This window comes from Podarcis muralis, chromosome 3 (genome assembly GCF_964188315.1).
Source record: "Podarcis muralis chromosome 3, rPodMur119.hap1.1, whole genome shotgun sequence".
In the NCBI taxonomy this organism is placed as follows: domain Eukaryota; kingdom Metazoa; phylum Chordata; class Lepidosauria; order Squamata; family Lacertidae; genus Podarcis; species Podarcis muralis.
Window position 1 is genome coordinate 49,589,129 of NC_135657.1, and position 18,757 is coordinate 49,607,885.

The following is an 18,757-nucleotide window of genomic DNA, read 5'->3' on the forward strand; positions in this document are numbered from 1 at the left end:
TGCACCAGTCAGATCTAATATCAGGAACCAGATGCAGGATACACATTTTTCAGAAACCTGGGAACATCAGAAGGTGCTTTATGCTGAATCAAACCACTCATTCATCTAGCCCAGGACTGTCTCCACTAACTGGCAGCAGCTTTCCACAATTTCAGACTGGGGTCTCTCCCAGCCCTGCCTGGAGATATGGCCATTCCCCAGCAACCTGTCAGTAACTCTCTTTTGGCAAGCACATCTTCCTGGTCAATGGATATTAGATGGAAGTCATTTGTAAAGTGAACTCAGATTGTGGAACTATGCTTCCTGGATCAGTGTGTTTATTTACATAGGTTTGACCCATTAATAGGTTGAAATTGAAAGCTTGGTGGGGGGATGTGTATACTACAGTGGGATGGGGAAATGGAGTACCTTATACTGTACTTACTTTTGCAAGCTTGAGATGCAGAAGGGCATTTTCTGTTTCTAGCACTATGATCCGTTCTTGCTTTGTCTGGGAAAACATGGTAAGCCTGAACTTAAATGGATAAAGTAAGTTATACAAGAAGCCAATTTAATTTACTGCTAGCAACTCCTCTGATCCCAAACTGTATCTGTTTCTCACTCTAAGAGCCATTAAGGTAAAGGTAAAGGTACCCCTGCCCGTACGGGCCAGTCTTGACAGACTCTAGGGTTGTGCGCCCATCTCACTCAAGAGGCCGGGGGCCAGCGCTGTCCGGAGACACTTCCGGGTCACGTGGCCAGCGTGACATCGCTGCTCTGGTGAGCCGCACACGGAAACGCCGTTTACCTTCCCGCCAGTAAGCGGTCCCTATTTATCTACTTGCACCCGGGAGTGCTTTCGAACTGCTAGGTTGGCAGGCGCTGGGACCGAACGATGGGAGCGCACCCCGCCGCGGGGATTCGAACCGCTGACCTTTCGATTGGCAAGCCCTAGGCACTGAGGCTTTTACCCACAGCGCCACCCGAGTCCCTCTAAGAGCCATTACAATACACCAAACTCTCTGGTCATCCTTGCCTCAGGGACAACTTGTATGAGGAACCCTTCGGTATACACTAAGAATCAGCTATTTGATATGTAGTTTAAAGCTCAACTCTTATCACACAATTTGGGAGTTTGTGGGTTCGTTTTTTTTAACTGACACCTGTAACATGGAAACGATTTAAGACAGGGGCCAAGTATTATTCTGCATTGATTTATGTCACTACTTTCTCAGAACATTTTAATAACAAAAATCACAACAGCTCTAAATCATTATTAAAAATCTTTCCTCATAAAAATGTGTGTGCCATCACTGCATCCACCTCTTTGTGCTTTCCCCTCTTTTTCAGTAATATTATTTCTGAACTACCACTGGCAACTGTACAAACATATTGGAGAAGGAAGTGTGGAAAACAGCCTCATTGGGCCCCATCTATTTAACTGCATTGCCCTTTAGGATTCAAGAATGGTAGCCCCAGAAAATATGAAGGGATTACAAAAGGGAATAGATTATATTGCCAGCAGATTTGTTCAGTTCTACTCCAAAGAGGAAATATCCATTCATTTGTGTATTTAAAATGTAACAACTTCAAAAGCGTACATGAATGGGGTAGGGGAAAGTGTGTTCATCCTCATTGTCTCTGTCCAAAAGATGTCAAAATCACATTGAAATGTGCACATCCTTGTTCCAAAAGTGTTTGGCATGATACTGGGGTCTTGTTGCAGCTCTCCACGAGTCCTTTCTGCACAGCAATACCACATACCCTTAACATATGGAAGAGGAATGCATCTGATGCCCAGCTTCCTGACCTGCAGATATTGAATATCTTCATCAAGCAGGATGCAGATCACACAAGGAGAGTCTATGCACACAGCTTGTATGAACATAAACTTTGCTCAGATCAGTGTGAAGAGGGTGCTACCAACAAGTGCAAACTCACTCTCCACTCAATATGTTATATGAAACAGTTGTGTGAGCAGCACACTAACTACAGCTAGAGGAACCGTGAACCCCTTCAAAGCGTTACCTCTTCCAGTCGTGAACTAAGCCACTGACTGGATAGCGTGGTGCTGACAATGCCAAGGTTGCAAGTTCGATCAGCTGCATATTCTTGCATTGCAGCAGGTTGGACTAGATGATCCTCAGGGTACCTCCCAACACTATGATTCTATGAGACCGCCAGCAACAGTGTAGTCCAGAGAGGGTCATTTGAAAGCAAGAAGGAAGTATCAAAATGCCCAGGGGGGACCCAAAGAGACAGGTACAAAAAAATATTTAGGAGGGGGGACCTTTAAGGAGGCATCCCACAGCATTAACTCAATAAGGACTGAGCCTGTTCAGTGGCCACAAAATGTGTCTGTGTTGGCTGCAGGGGTGTGAATGGAATATCCTAGAATGGGGCAAGAATAGCAGTCTGGAAAGCTGAACAGGAGTGCTCCACATTGCAACATTTTGTCACAGGTGTACTAATTGGTGCACTAAAATGAAGCAGACAAAACTCTTCAATATAAACTCTGTTTCTCTGACACACATAAGCCTCAGTACGCTTTGGCCTTAACCAGGATCCAGAACACAGTTCCCCATATGAAAGATTAGCATGCTATGGTTCATTTTCCCTTCAAAAATGAGCAAATGCAGGCAGGGCCAGATTTAGTTTTGATAAGGCCCGAAGCTACTGAAGGCAATGGGGCCTTTTATATGTCCAGCTGTTCTATGTCAACAACAAATTGTCGCTGTTTTTTTTGTGATGAATATATGATATCTAAAGCCATTTGCATATAACAAAATATGTATTTCATCAAAGTAATTGTTGAACTGAAATACAATTAAGAAGAAGTATGTTAATAGTGAAATAATCTCTAACTTAAAATGATTTTTTATTCATAACAAACTTAATAATGCAAACACATTGGCGTTTGGCTATAACAAAAATTTGTTTTTATATTTTGGAAACGTACATGCAGTTGTTTTTTCCTTTAAATTTTTTTGGGTCCCCCAAGTGAGTGGGGCCCTAAACTATAGCTTGTTTAGCTTATAAGTAAATCCAGCATTATGCAGGCAGGGAGCTGCTGCAGGAGTTCTTGCCCTCTCTCATCTCACTGCGATATTTATTATAAAAGGAGGGAGGGAGGGAAGGAAAGGAGGAATGAAGGAAGGGATGATGGCGCTAAACCCAGGGTGTATTAGCCACAAGGACAAGTTGGTCACCCCCCTCTCTAAGCCCGAGCAGTTTCGCCCTTGCCAAGCACCCCTTTCCCAGAGACTCACGCGCAGCTTCTGCTCCAGCTGCCGGATCCGCTGCTGCGACGCAAAGCTCAGGCTTATCCCATCCCCGGGCCGCATCCTGCAAGTTTGCTGGTCCAGGAGGGGTGGGGTGGAAGCCTCTTCTCCCTGCCGCACTCTTTCTGGCAAGCCCGTTTGAATCGACCAATTGCAGCCAAGGACATAGCTTCGCAGCGGTTGCCACGGTTACCCGTCTCCGCTTCCGGGAAGGGAGAGCGTCGCGATTGGCCGGGCTTGGAAATGGGAGGGACCCAGCCGAGTGGGGATTAAAGAAGCTGCTTGTGATTTCTCTGCTGGTGATTCCAGCGGAGACCCTTTGCCCAGGAGGCACAGAGAGGGGCATCGGCCAAGCCGGAGCAGCGTTTGCATTTCAAGGATATTGTCAATACTTGGGTTTAAAATATAATGAGGAGGGTGGTGCCTGCAAAGCGAGAGGAAGCAGCTGCCTCCTGCATTTTACCTCTTTTTTTTCAACTAGGCAAAATAGGCTCTCAATCCTTTAACCCGGGTATAGACAAACTCGGCCCTCCAGATGTTTTGGGACTACAACTCCCACCATCCCTAGCTAACAGGACCAGGGGTCAGGGATGATGGGAGTTGTAGTCGCAGAACATCTGGAGGGCAGAGTTTGCCTATGCCTGCTTCAACCCCTCTCCCCTTGAGTAATAGCTGGCAGTGGGCAGGTAGCAGGACAATGAGAAGAGGATTCTTATCCACGCTTGTTCAGTTCGGATTTCCCCTCGTTCTAGCAAAAGTTTAAGCCCAGCCAGGAAGTTGACAAAGGAATGAGTAGGATGTGAGGCACAGGCAGTGGCGTAGCGTGGGGGGTGCAGGGGGGGCCGGCCGCACCGGGCGCAACATCTGGGGTTAGGGCAAATCCACGGGTTAGGGGGCGCAAATCCACGGGTTAGGGGGCGCAAATTACTTGCCTTGCCCCGGGTGCTGACAACCCACGCTACGCCACTGGGCACAGGGGGCTAGTTTCACACCTCCTGTTACTAAAGCCTAGATCAGGAACCTTGGGTAGGCATGAGAGTGTAGCACTGAGTTCTGCATAAAACAAGATCGTAATTAGGCAAGCACTAATCTGTATCACACAACTAACCAGGAATGAAACAGCCTGTCAGAGATTAAGGTCATCTACACATTTTAGATTGCCAGAGGCTTCTTTTTTTATGCCTGCTGGGTTATTTAAATGTGCATGAAAATGACTTTATGTGGATCTTGGAGTTTGTTTCTGCCTTAAGACCCTCCAGCACTTTGAGATCTCCCAGATTATATCTTCTATTGAGACTAGATAACTAGAAGAACTTTCTTGGCAACTCCCAATGCTTGATATAACTGCCCTGAAGCCCCTACTTTCTGTCCAAAGATGTGCACACACTTATTTTCCGAAAGGAAAATTTTCAATGGTGGACTTAACTTGGACAGGTGGATGCGAACAAGTCACCTGTCAATCACATGAGATGTGGGTTGCCCCGCTCACCTGCCCAAATCCCTCCTGCTTTCAAACCCTGCCCCAGGCCAATTCTTAGAAACTCCAGTTCAGAGCTATCTTTAAGGTATATGTGTGGGTAGAATTGCCTCAAACACTGTTAGCTTCAAGTCATTCCCCACTTCCATCTGAGCACGGACCTCCTTAAAATACTTCTTTGAACCAGGCATTGGATGGGGGAAAAGAAAGAGACTGAGGCATATTGTACTGGCTCCTTTAATATTTTCTCCACTTGCTTGTCCCTTGCTTGCTTGAAGAACAAAGTACCTCAGCTGATAGCACCAGGAAAAATGGCCTCGAAGGCCAAATTTGGTCTGCGGGTTGGAGGCTCCCTGGTCTCCACCCCTGGTTTATAGCCAAACTGCAATTAAATATGCTGTATATAAGAATTTCCCACCTCTAAATTCAGATGTGGGAAACCTTTAGCCCATGAGCCTTATTAGGTCCAGCAGAATTTGGTCTGTGAGGCCAATTTCTTCAACTATGGCCACCTACACCACACCTGATGTCATTATATGATGTCAGGTGATGGGGCAGGTGGAGATGTGGCTGCCAATGCACATCAGAAGCCTTAAAGTGCCCTCTTCATTATGCATTGGCAAACCTCCCTTGTCAATTAGCTGACTGGCACTGTGAGCCCGCTAGCTGAGATTGGCTGCACTATAGAGTTCACCATGAGAAACTCTGCAATTCAGCCAATCCCAGTAGAAAGTAGAGCTTGAAGTCTGTGCCTATCAGTGGTAACTTTAAGCCCACTTTGCTGGGCCTGGATTTTCCTTTGTGGTGTAGCTTGTCATGCTACAAATGGGGAAAAATGACATAGTGACACCAGGGGATTGAGAGGTGGGCAGAACTCACTCATCCAATATGGCCCGCAGACAGTTAAGGAACCCAGGATCTGGCCATTTGCTTTACCCAGTTCCCCATCCCTGCTCTAATACGTAAACCAATAATTTGGTATTTTACAAGTTCTTAAGTGGAAAAAAGGGACGCGGGTGGCGCTGTGGGTTAAACCACAGAGCATAGGACTTGCCGATCAGAAGGTCGGCGGTTCAAATCCCCGGGACGGGGTGAGCTCCCGTTGCTCGGTCCCTGCTCCTGCCAACCTAGCAGTTCGAAAGCACCTCAAAGTGCAAGTAGATAAATAGGTACCACTCCGGCAGGAAGGTAAATGGCGTTTCCGTGTGCTGCTCTGGTTCGCCAGAAGCGGCTTAGTCATGCTGGCCACATGACCCGGAAGCTGTACGCCGGCTCCCTTGGCTAATAAAGCGAGATGAGCGTCGCAACCCCAGAGTCGTTCACGGCTGGACCTAATGGTCAGGGGTCCCTTTACCTTTACCTTTAAGTGGCAAAAACAGCTCACTGCCAATCTAGTTTACTGAACAGACATTCATCTATACTATGCTATAGATTCTATAGCGTTATCAAAAGCTAAAGTTCAATTACACACTTTGTGTCTCTGATTATATTTTAGGTAAATGTGTAACAAAATAATTAGATATTGACATTTGTGATTTGAACAAATACTCTTGATACAGACATTATGCAGTGCAAAGTTAAATACAATACAAAGTTTATTAAAAATAGGTTGCAAGTGAAATACAGTAGAAATGGGAAACTACAGCAGTTTTGATGTTTCTTTTTTTTTCATAATAATGCACAGACAGTTATGAAAAGCACTTTTACTCATATTCACATGTGGCCTGAATGCCCAGTAGCAGTCAAATCCACTCCATGGTAAGTGATATTTCTTTGCTTAGGTTCTAGCAGCAACAGTATTCCAGCCACAGAATATCTAGTGTTCTCAAGATAAATTGGGGGAGGCTTGCTTTTCCTGATTAACAGATATAGCAAGCATGCAAATCCTTCATTAACACTTTCAACCAATTTCATCTCCTACTTCATATTTAACAGGTGAACGGTAAAAGCACACTTTCAAATAAGAAACCTGAAATATGTAAAAAAAATATTTACACTCCAATTTTAATATCATTAACTTGCATTTATTTATCATACAACTCTTATTAAAAGTGATTTCTAAGGCAGTGAAAGTCTACCCTCTGCATTTGGAAGTGTGCATAATTCCCTAAATATATATTTATAAGATAACATATTATACAGAAAAATCATCTAAAACCCAATTAAGGGCTTTATCAAATAGAAAATTTGCTTAGAATCACAATATAATATATTGTTTTAAACATCACACAATGAGAAACAAACTCTAATGAGGTCCTTATTCTCAACATCAGCCATACAGGAACAGTGGGAGGAAAAAAGATTTCAACTGCTTAAAAATTAAATAATGCTGCAATATAGTGTGAAAGATAGCTTGAACTGCCAATATTTTCTACAATATATAGAAAGAGGATGCTAGTTAACCAAAGGCTGCTTGACTAGCACTTCTCAACATGAAGGACCAAGTGATGCGCTGCCAGGCCACTGCAGTAAAACTATTTTTGGCAGACAATACTTTCATGTTTCTCATCACAGTAATAGTAACCATGTCCCTCTGCAAGTAGTACTTAATATGCTATCTATTAGTACTGGAAATCTTCTAGTCCTTTTAACATCTAACTTTGGTTTTGTCTTAGCTACAACGGGAGCTACCAGAAGAAACTTATTCCCTATTGCTTAAACCTGGAATTTCTACATAGTTTTAAAACACTGTATTCTCAATCTACACGTGTACACACACACACACACACACACACACACACACACACACACACACACACCATTCCTATGCGTCCATCTATATTTTACCAATCTCTTCCTTCAGCTCTTACCAAGGATTTCACAACTCAAGTTTTAAAAGTGGTTTACAGCTCAAATGTAGTGATGAAGGAAGAAGAGCTGGAAAATCCAGGGTGCAGGTTTTATCACATCACTGGACTGCCACCAATATAAATCAAGTCAAGTATTTCATGTCCCCATAACTGTATGAATATAGATATCACTCTGTGTCTAAGGATTAAATGTGCTAACACAGCCCTTTTAGTTTCAGAGTATTCAATTCTGTTTTTACTGCAAGAGAATATCCAAGGAAACCCAGACTCGAACCACAAGTTTTCAGTGATATGCTAGTAAACTGTTTGTTTACCACCTCATACTTTGAATCAAACAATCTAGAGTGCAACAAGCCAGTGCAGAGTTTAGTTTAGGCAGTTCAAGCTATAGCCACTTTTTCTCTTTAGCAGCTAACAAAGTATTTTTTTGTAAGACAAGGAAGCAACAATTCTTCAGTAAGTGTGACCCAGGACCTTTGCAGAAGTAGTTAAACCCTCAAAGAAAGGAAAGGGTGTGGAGAAAGGACATAATGACACTTGATTCATATAATTAAAATACATTTTACAGTGCTTTCATTGTATAAACACAAGCTCTTGGGGAAAAAATGTTTTTCTTGCTATTGCAACATATCTAAATCTCAACCATCCAGATGTTGAGATTCCATCTCAATTGTCAGAGGACACTTCTTCCTTCTTGAACAGCCCCTTCCCTAGTCCCACAGATATTCTTCGGATTATGTTTCATAAGGTGCCTTTAATCCTATTTTGTGTTTAATTCATTTTCCAATTCCATTAATTTCCTAGATGCCTTAACTTTGTTGGACACATCCTGACCCTGGGAAAAGAGTCTCTGACGTTCCCGAAAAGTCAAGTTTTCTGGTGCACCAGGTAAATCTGCATCTTGACTGCAAAGAAAGAAATATCTCAATGTTACAGAAGTATTACATTGCCAGAAATCTAGATGCTTTGCATATTTTTTAGTTGGGGTCTGCAATCACTTGCATATGTATTTGTAAATTCCATAGAAATAAAAGAAGCCTATTTCCAAGTAAAACAGATTAGGATTGGGTTGTTATTTTCGCATGGACAATTTTGTCCACGTTGTATCAGATTATGTACAAATGTCAGTGCTGTTGTAAAGACTGCTACAATGTTTTATACAAAATTAGTTCATACTTTAGGTTATTGTTATTATTATTAAAAATTCTATACCACACTTCATCCAAAGATCACAGGGTGGCTTATAATATAAAAACACAACAATACATACTATAGCGACAAAAACAAACAAACCAATGACCCTCTCCAGAGTTTAAAAGTCCATAGATATCCCTGTTCAGTTAGGGACAGAGTTGGGCCACCAGCTGAAGCTGGTGGAAGGAACTCAGCACCACTGAGGCCACCGGAGCCTCCAGTGGAAGCAATGGAACAGGAGGAACTCCCAAGCTATGAAACTCGCTACTTCAAAGGGAGTATAACCCCTTTAAGAGCAGGCAATCTCCCATCCATCTGGTCAAGGAACAGTGCCTCAGTATTATGCGGATTGAGCTTCAGTTTGTTGGCTCTCATCCAGTCCATTACCAAGGCAAGACAACGGTCCAACACATCCACTGCCACATCTGCAGATGTAGTAAAATAGGGCTGTGTTTCATCAGCATATTGCTGACAATGTACTCCAAAGCTCCAGATGTCCCCAGTCAGTTGCTTCATATAGATGTTAAACAGCATGAGGGTTAAAATGGAACCCTGAGTAACCCCACATTGAAGTCTCCACAGGACTGAAGCGCACTACGCAAGTATTGCTCTCTGGAAGAGACCATCCAAGTAGGACCAGAGCCACCACAAAGCGGTGCCACCACCACTAACTGGGATAGCTGCTGCAGAAAGATAACATGATCAATGGTATCAAAAGCTGCTGAAAGGTCACTCTCCCAACCGATATCATACAGGCAACCAAAACAGGGCCTAAACCCCAAATGAAATGGATCTAGAAAATAAGTTTCCTCCAAAAGTGCCTGGATCTGGTCTGCGACTATCCCACTCAAGAACCTTGGCCCAAGAAGGTGAGACTGGCCACTGGCCTGTAATTACTTAAGATTTTCTGAATTCAGGGAAGGTTTCTTGAGGAATGATTTTACCACGGCCTCTTTTTTCCTTTTGTAGTGAGGCTGTGGACACAGTCTTATCTTTTGACAAATGTATGGTTGTTTACATCTGCCTGTCTTGAGAGACAATGGAGTGCGCCCCTGGGGGTGAAATTACCTCTTTGGGGGAGCAAACCTGGGCAGTGTGTATGGAGTTCCTGGCCTGCCCAGGCCTCACTGATGTGGTCCAAAGGAAAGCAGAGCAATACCAGCTTAGCTGCAGGGGTTTCTATGTTTTACGGCAATGCAACTTTATATTTAGTTCTTACACATAAATGTATAGCATTTAGAAAATGTCAGGCATTCTCTAAGTTTCAAATAATAATTTCCTTTAACAGGAGGGACTACAAAGTTTATGTTCAAACGCTTTTGAGACTTCAAGTATCTAATATTCAAACCAAGATTACATAAACTGCTTACATACATTCACCATTATTATTTAAGGCATTTTTCATTTCACCTTTTTGCTTTTTTCTCTCTCAGGTCCCGGAAGGGTTCATGTGGGCCTGCAATTGCTCCAGTAGATCCAGTGTAGTTTGAGCCTTATGCAAGAAAAAGTACAAGGCCAAATGAAATCTCTGTTCAGTGCCACAAGGCAATATTACTCCCCACCACCACAAACACACACAAAGCTGCAGTGCTTTTTCGATAGAGTAAGATGGCTCAATCTGTGCTTTCTATCCTTTAAGATGATTCAAAGCATACATTTCTGTCTTGATTACTAAAATGAGAGACATATCCTACTAAAACAAATAATTGTCAAATGCTTTTGCCTTAAGACTTTACTTTTTAAATACGATTGTGATAAAATCAAATCAAATGCACATTTGAATGATCATCACAAAGCAACAAAATCAACTAAGAATTCCAAATTGAAATGTGGAAATTCAGTATACAGTTACGCGACTGCTTAAACCCCAATTAAGCTTACGAATTTAAGCAGCCTGTGGTGCAAGATTATTATCTCTCCAGTTTCAAGGGAGGGCAAAGAACTAGAATTATTGCTTTTTTCTGATTAAATATTACCCACTGACCAGCTTTATGACATGTAAGAATATATGGATTGTAAAGGTGTGGACACTTTTCTGGTATTCTAAGGCTGCAAAATTATTTAGTAATTTTTTAGAATATATTCAGAGATGGGGAATTTGTCCTATCTTTCTCTAAACTTCTATATGTTTTACAGCACTGCACCTTTATATTTAGTTCTCACACATAAAATTCCCACAAAGTAGACTGATCTTCTCCAAAGGCCACAAGACAAAACACATAATTTATATGTGAAATATCAACACCATGCCCACATTTTAAGGTCTCCCTCACTTTTGCTTTTTGTTCTGCTAAGAAAAACACTAGAGTCGCCACAAATCCTTGTCCGTTTTCCACTGATATTTTTTTAAGTCTCTTGATAATCTGTGTTGTGTCTTGTGAGCCTTAATCTACACAAAAACAAATGCATGCTCCTTCCAATAGTATTTTTAATTCAACTCTATATATTCTCCAATAAACTAAGAATGCAGTCTGAATAAAAATGCAGAGAATCTACCATGCATGTTAACCAAATAATTATAACAAACAATTATTCTGTCCTATGCCAAATTTTAAAGCCAAAAAACATTTTTTTCCAATGTTGAAAGATCTGCACAGCAGAAAAATGCACCTAACCTACATTTGTATATTTAGTCAAGGCTGATCAAGCTTTATTCCCAAATTTGTGACCACCAATGTTTGAAGTGATTCCAAACAATACAGTGGAAGGAGCTTAAGAACTGGAGTTTTGCAGAAGCACAATTTGCCATATGTTAGTAGTGTTCATTAAAGGACAGAAATGTGTTAGTGAGATGGTGAGATGACAAGCTGTATAGTGAATTCTGCATTTGTGCAAAGAGCTTTGTATTTTATGCAGGCAGTATTGACTAAACATTCAAGAGAAATGTGTGACCTGTTTTATAGGATTTCAAGAATGTGCTGAAATGAAGGTGAAGAATCATATTACATAGCATTCCTCAATATTACCAAAATGTACCCACATTTATTTGTATCTTAAAATGTGATGCTAGTAGTTTATTGGAGGATGTAGCTGCCTCTCACAAATATGAAAAGGGTTGGGTAAGGATTAAGATTAAGGATTAAGATTGGCAGTATTTTTTTGAACAACTCAGTTTAATTATGTTGTGCTACACTGACTCCCTGTCAACCATTAGAAAAAGATGGCCACCAACTGACCACTTTCAGGCTGAAATGAAGTATTTATATGTACACTATAATATTCAAACAAATTTTATTTTGGAACTTGGCAACTGATCATTTGCATGAATTAAATTACTCAAGCAGATGTGTTCAGTTTCTGTTAAATTAGTATCAGTAGAGGAAGTACAAAAAACTACTTTAATAATTCATTTTTATTAAATGGCATCAGGGCTGGAATACTGTATCCCTCATTTTAGCAAATATTATAGCTACCTATTTGTTAATTAAGTTTGCACTCAACTCTTACAGTGTATGTAGTAGGTGAGCACTGTGTAACATATATAGAGACAGGTGTGGCAGCTACATAGCAACACAATCTAGTAACCAGTTCACATAAATTGGAGGTTCAAAAATAGGTTTCCTATTGGTACTCAAAGAAGTACATAACATCAGTGGGTGGGTGTCTATTCTGGGTTACTGCTATTATAACATTAAGAGCAACTGAAGAAGCCTTGCTGACCTCCCGCTTCTCACTACACATGGTGGTTTAAAGGGCAAAACATTCAAAGAGCCCTGCTTACCAAAATTAAATTGGGAGAATACTTAGGAAAGTAACTGTTTTAATAAATTGGTTTTCATCTTCCAAATCATCAAAAGCTAAACCAACCACAACCTTCTGTCAGTGTGGCACCCCAATTCTTTTACACTAGAATTGTCGTGCTCTGCAGATAATGGAACTATTTTCTGCCAAGGTTATTAGGTTTATTCATTTATGCTAATGAGAATAAAGTCAGGAAAAGTAACTTATGGGAGAAAGTTAGTGAGGAAGCACTAGAAATGGAAAAATAAGCTTCTGCTTCAACTCTAGGCAACCAGTGCTAGAAGCATCAATATATGCTTATTGATATTGTTTGTAAGTTAATTTACCTCCCTCCCCTGAATCTTCAAATATGCACCTAACATTTCAAATACTGTTGTTGGGTAGTATACTCTTAAAGCCATTTGCACATGAGATACATGCCAAATAAGCAGAAGTAAAACATCTTCCCATTATTAACAAACCAGACACACATGTCCTATTATCATGAGAAACATGTGGCTCAGAAATGTGAAAGCACCATGGACCCAGTGAAAATAAGAAAGAGTAGCTGAAAAGAGATACAGAACAAAAGCCAAAACCAACAGTACTTTTAGCTGGTTGGATGGGGATTTTTTTCAATAAAAAAAATCACTTTGCTTTCATTATATGAAAGTAGGAATTACAGAGAGTTTGGTAAGAAAATGGAAAGACCACACACATTTAAAAATAGGATTTACAGTAGCACATCAGCACTGAAGTCGGACCACCATGCTTAGGACAGTGATCAAGTGAGATATAATCATAAAGTGATTTTGTTCAGAACACCATAGCGGGAAATGTGGAGAGAGTTTCATACAGAAAAGGTTCTTAATTAAAATTTTGCGTCTACCTTTTGAGCTGCTGGGATTGATGAAACTCGGTTTGTTTGGTAGGGGAGGGGGCTGGCTCGTTTTGAAAGCAGTACTGTTGGCATTGACCGAGGATGGCTGGAATGAGTTGGAAAGAAATATGCCATCTGAGGCTGGGCGTGGCTGGCGTGAGGGCTGCTGTGGCTTAAGGCTGGCAGGAGGAAGGTCACCATAAGACTTTCTTGTACTGGAGTACTTATCCTGACCTGCTGCTAGACAGGAATCCTCCTCCTCCTCATCATTGTATGAAACAAACTTGGCAGTATAAAGCGTATCTGGGGAGAGGACCTGTGTTTTGAGGTAAGAGGTGTTTCGCTGAGGTGGGGGAGGAGGAGCATTAGATGAAGGGGGCAAGGGTGGGAATTCATATTCCCGTGGAAGCGGAGGTCTGTACAGACCAGGCTCATCGGGCTCCAGCAATCTCCGTTCTGCCTCATCATGCTGACGGCGCCTTTCAGCTTCCAAGCGATTGTAATATTCTTCTTCTTGTCGCCTCTGTGGGCCCAAAGGAAACAAATGGTCAAACAAACATCGGAGAAGGCCATTTTTATACCAACAAAATAAAACTCAGTTTCTTATACCCAGTAAATTTGCAATGCTTACTATTATAAATTATTTACAAGCTTCTTCAAATGTTGAGTAATCTTTGCACTTAAGACATGGTACATATTTTCACAGAGAAAATTAAACTTAAACATTACCAAACACTGCATAGAGTTTAAAGGAACGGTGCACACATAAGGCTAAATACAACTGATGTAGAATTCTACCTTGCTTTTAATGAGAAGAAAACCAGTAGCTCACTAAAGTTTACCCATCCTTTTCAAGTTATCACTTTAAAATTGTATTGGCATTCATTGTTTTGACAGTATACTGCTCTAGAAATTAGGTATCGCTCTACCCTGCCAATTCTATAGAGCTTCTTGAACTGTATTCTAAGGTGTCTGAAGCACTGTACATACAGTACAACTTCTTTGAATTTAAATGATTGAACAGATATTACTCCCTTATTTAAGCTGATACTGAAGGGAAATAGTATTTCCTGTCTCTATTGACAAATAACATACTGAACATATATTCAATATAGAGTGAAAGTTAATGCCAAACTATAACTTGCACATACATACCAGACCAATGAAAACAAACATTACGATTCAGTTTACCATTCAACTGATAGTGAGAAGTTTTATACTTAATGAGCTTTGTTACCTGCATTCTCTTAAGAGACAATCCACACAACGGACTGAGGACCTGGCAAGAGCCCATACCCCTTCATTCCTTTCTAATACAAAAATCCCCCATCTCTCTCAATCATTCTTTGGAACAGTAAAGGGAGCCATTGAAGCAGTACTATTCAACCGTGGTTCAATTTTACATTTGCCCATTCATTGCTAATCATGGTTAACTACAGGCCGATTAAGTGAACGTTTTTTGAGATGGAAAAGAGTTGTTCATATATAAATACTCCCTAAATCATGGTTGTTACATCTGCACTGCTCCTTATGAGATTGTTGCTGACAGCTCAAAACTTTTAATCAGTGAAACTACATGGTTAAGGATCCTGTTAGCTATGGTGAGAATGGACCACCAAGATTCTGAATCATATTGGCAGTGGGTGGTTATGGAGAACTTGCAAACAAGAGGGAGGTGAACGGTGAAGAAAAGAGCACCTATGTGCCCTTCGCATGGAATTCTACAATTTCATACCTTGCCTGATGGCTCTTCCTTCCTTTGAAAAGCTTAAAAATATTTTTTTCTCTTAATTTTTAAATCATCTTTAACCTTTTTGCCACTTTCATTCTTTTGTTCTAACCACCTGGACTGAATTTCATCTTGAATCTCTCTCATTGTGCTAAATATTCAACAACCTCGTAATATATTTATTTTTGCATTTGTCCTATATATCTTGCCATTTATTAAGCCTGCCAATGGGAGCTGCTTCCTTGTTTTAGCTAGCATACGGCATCCAATACTTGTTAAGCACTATAAAAGTAGCAAGCAATGCAGTAACTCTCAAGGTTTGTGCACATAGAGCTAACCTGTTCTACAGTAGCATAAAATAGGGTGTCCATCCACCATTCATTAAAAATTGAATTCTTAGCAGTCAAGCATACAAATATTTTTTGCTTCACTCAAGGGGGTCATAACCTTTTGTTCAGCCTCTCGCTTTGTCCGCTCCTCCTCTTGGCGCCGGCGTTCTTCTTCTTGCCTGGCCCTGTCTTCTGCTTCCCTTTTACGCATTTCTTCCAACTGCTGCTGCCGTCTACGCTCTTCATCCTGTAGCTAACAAAGATCTGTCTTCAATTTTTTTTCCCCAAATAAGGGCAAATGAATCCTCAGGACAGAAATTCTGAAGAGAAACTCTTGGTTTGTTCATTTTTTTAAAAACCCATAGTCCAACACAGGTGTTATTTTGTCACTGCTAAAGCGGAAAATTTTGGTCATGGGATGAGGATCAGTATTTCATCTTAAAATTCTGGAAAATTACTACTGTTTTTTACTGACAGAAAAGAAATGTGCAGAGGAATTTCTTTTCTTCCTTCTGTCCCTAGAGAACATGCTGTTAATGTGATGCCCTTCAGGTGTCATTATACTACAACTGCCATCAACCCCAGGCAGCATGGCCACAATTAGGCATGATGGGAGTTGAAGTTCAACAGCATCTGGAGAGCAGCACTTTGGCTAAATCTGTGGGAAGGGAATGCAAGCGACTTACACTTGTTTTCTATACCACTACATTGCTGTGATGGCTGGAGGCTTGCAGCATCTCCCCACCCAAACAAACATCTAATGTGGGGCAAGTTTCTGCTCCCCACGAAAGAAGATACCAAAGGTCCATGTTGGAGAGCACAATGATACAAACACAAGAAGAACCAGGCACTTGCTGTTTTTTACTCGTTTGTAATGGTGAAATTCTCAGAGCTAATCTCAGTTCGAAATCAACATCTCTTTATGAAATTGCTGGTCCACTTGAAAGCAGAACGTAAGGGCGGGGAAAATTAGGACTTTTAAATCAATGTGGATTTGGAAGGTTCAAAAGGCACACAAATGCTGTAGTGACCATCATCATTATGTCACTATCTATACCACCCTTTATCAAAAGATCTCAGGGCAGTGTACAATATTACAAACACATTACAAAACACCAATGATAAAAACATAATAAAACATAGTAAAAAGCATACTGACAGGCACCTGATAGTAAAATAAACATAATACTAACAGTCCTCTCCCCCACACTTTTACAGGCCACAGATTATTTAATAGCCATAGGCCTGGGTAAAGAGGAATTTGCCTGGTGTCTAAAGACATGTAATGATGGCACTAGAAGAGCCTCTCTGGAGAGAGCATTCCACAATTGAGGAGCCACCACAGAAAAGGCCCACTCTCTCTATATATTTATTATATATAATAATTCAAAAAATTCCCTCTCAACTTTTTCATCCCCTCATTTCACCTCAACTTAAACCAGGGATTGCAAGACTATGGTCTACCAGATGTTGCTGGATTACACCTCCATCAGCCTCGGCCAGTGTGGCTAATGGTTACAAATGATTGGAGCTGCAATTCAATAACATCAGGAGCACAGCATATTAGCCACCCCTTTCCTAAAGTGCTGACGAACTAGCTGAATGAGCAGTGAAATACATTTATAGTGTAAATGTAGAGGTGTACAATATCTTCGTAAATCTCTTTCCTCTCACTTGCCCCCCCCCCCTCAACCTGGTCTGTGCTCAACAGGCATAAAGTGTTAGAGGGAAGGTTTGTTTCTAGCTCTACTCAGCTTTTGAAGATGGCACTAATCCTACTAAAAAAAACCCAGCTATGTACTTTACAGTGTAAATTAGAAAAAAAACTTGTTAAAAAAAAACAAGAATTACATGTGTTTGTCCACCAGGTATGCAAGTCAAAAGGCACAGGTCCCTTTGCCCATTGAGTTTTAAAAAATGGCACTAGAATCGATCTGGCCTTGACAGCCTGCCCAAGTGAATAGCTATTTAGAGTAATATATTTGGTTCTTCTTGACATTGCATAAGGATTTCCACAGTGAAGGAACCATTTGCAGTCATTTAACATGGAAAAAATCATGTGAATGAAGTGCATGGTAAGTGCAAAAGTATTCACTCATGTTTAAGGAGGGCCTATTTCTGCACAACAGATCATCTTACATTACTGGGAAGATTTTACAGAAGTAAAATGATTTCAGAAAGTGTCCTTGAAGAGATATGTGGATATTATCTAGTTAAGAACCTGTCAGAAAATGTCATGAAAGAATAAAGGAGAACTACTGGACTATGTCCCACACTGCTGAAGAGACTCAAATTGTGAATGCCAAAATGTCATAGTGGTGTTACTCTAAAGAGAAGCTTCAAAATAAATTAAATGGGATAGGGAGACAAAAGTTTTTAACTATAATTCTATTTTATATAATTCATCATCATGAGCCTACCAATGTTAGGTAGTTTTAAGTTCTGTGGATTCCAGTAAGACAGGGAAACAGGTGCTTAAATCTCTTCCCTTTAAATATGTGGAGTGACATAGGTTAGATTGTGTTCAAAAATCCAGAAACAGAAAAATTTCTATAGCTTGAGAGTTATTTTAACGTCTATACGCTGGTTTTGTTTGGGGGGGGGGGGGAAATGCTGGTGAAAGGAAACTACAATGTGCCAGCCAGATCACAAGCTGTATCACAGGGCAAACAGAAGTAAGAAATGATCAGGTGATCAGGGTACAGAGAACCTCATTTCTGCCTCATAAAACAGCTATATATCATGGAGAGCCTGCTGAGATGCATAGTTCTGTCTATATTATAGTGCTGTTAGCTTCTGACACAATATTGTTACTTACTAGCAGCATATTCCTTACTGATCAACTAAGGAGTTATTTTTATATAGATATTTAGAATAACTATAAATGAGTTCCAAACTTTTTACTTCAAGGTAGCATTCCAAAAAGCAAAGCGCTAAAGCAAATAGTTTCTAGGAAATTAATGTGAATGCCAAACTATCCATCATGGGAGCAAGAAACGATAAATGGTTTGAGTATTGAAATGGTTAGAATAAATTTAATTAAATCTATGGTTTGCGGGACAAGGGAGTAACAACAATAAAAAAGAAGGGAGCCATTCAGTCCCAGCTACATATAATGTTTATCAAAGCTAAGGGTTATTTTTGGAAAATGTTAGATATATTATTCCTATAAATGGTCGGACACAGCTGCAAACAATTCAAAGATGCAAACAGAACACAACTTTTAAAGAATAAAGGCAGGAGGGGGGGAAAGCTAGGAACATACCTCAAGCAACGGCTGTGTGCTTGCTTACAGCCCTTTAACACATTACACCCTGCCATAAAGCACTTAGAAAGCAGTATCCAATGCATATTGGAT

General features: G+C 40.7%; 2 protein-coding genes across 26 annotated transcripts in view; both read right to left on the reverse strand.

Annotated features, from left to right (window-relative positions):
* Positions 1-3,413, reverse strand: part of KIF25 (kinesin family member 25) — a 42,404-nt gene extending 38,991 nt beyond the window's left edge. Inside the window, exons 1-2 of one of the 3 annotated variants that reach the window (XM_077925816.1) lie at positions 3,249-3,413; positions 425-490 (exon numbers count right to left, since the gene is read on the reverse strand). In XM_077925816.1, the coding sequence (XP_077781942.1) occupies positions 425-490; positions 3,249-3,323 (141 nt within the window). In that variant the 5' untranslated portion in view covers positions 3,324-3,413. The remainder of the gene's footprint in view (positions 1-424; positions 491-3,248) is intronic. The other 2 variants (XM_077925814.1, XM_028723919.2) reach the window with 2 other exon arrangements.
* A 2,901-nt stretch (positions 3,414-6,314) lies between these two features.
* The window catches only part of AFDN (afadin, adherens junction formation factor), an 86,810-nt gene continuing 74,367 nt past the window's right edge, over positions 6,315-18,757 (reverse strand). For 10 of the 23 annotated variants that reach the window (XM_077925820.1, XM_077925818.1, XM_077925817.1 and 7 more), the window contains 4 exons: positions 15,518-15,652; positions 13,351-13,864; positions 10,152-10,233; positions 6,315-8,452 (listed from right to left, as the gene is read on the reverse strand). In XM_077925820.1, the coding sequence (XP_077781946.1) occupies positions 8,308-8,452; positions 10,152-10,233; positions 13,351-13,864; positions 15,518-15,652 (876 nt within the window). In that variant the 3' untranslated portion in view covers positions 6,315-8,307. The remainder of the gene's footprint in view (positions 8,453-10,151; positions 10,234-13,350; positions 13,865-15,517; positions 15,653-18,757) is intronic. The other 13 variants (XM_028723899.2, XM_028723906.2, XM_077925830.1 and 10 more) reach the window with 4 other exon arrangements.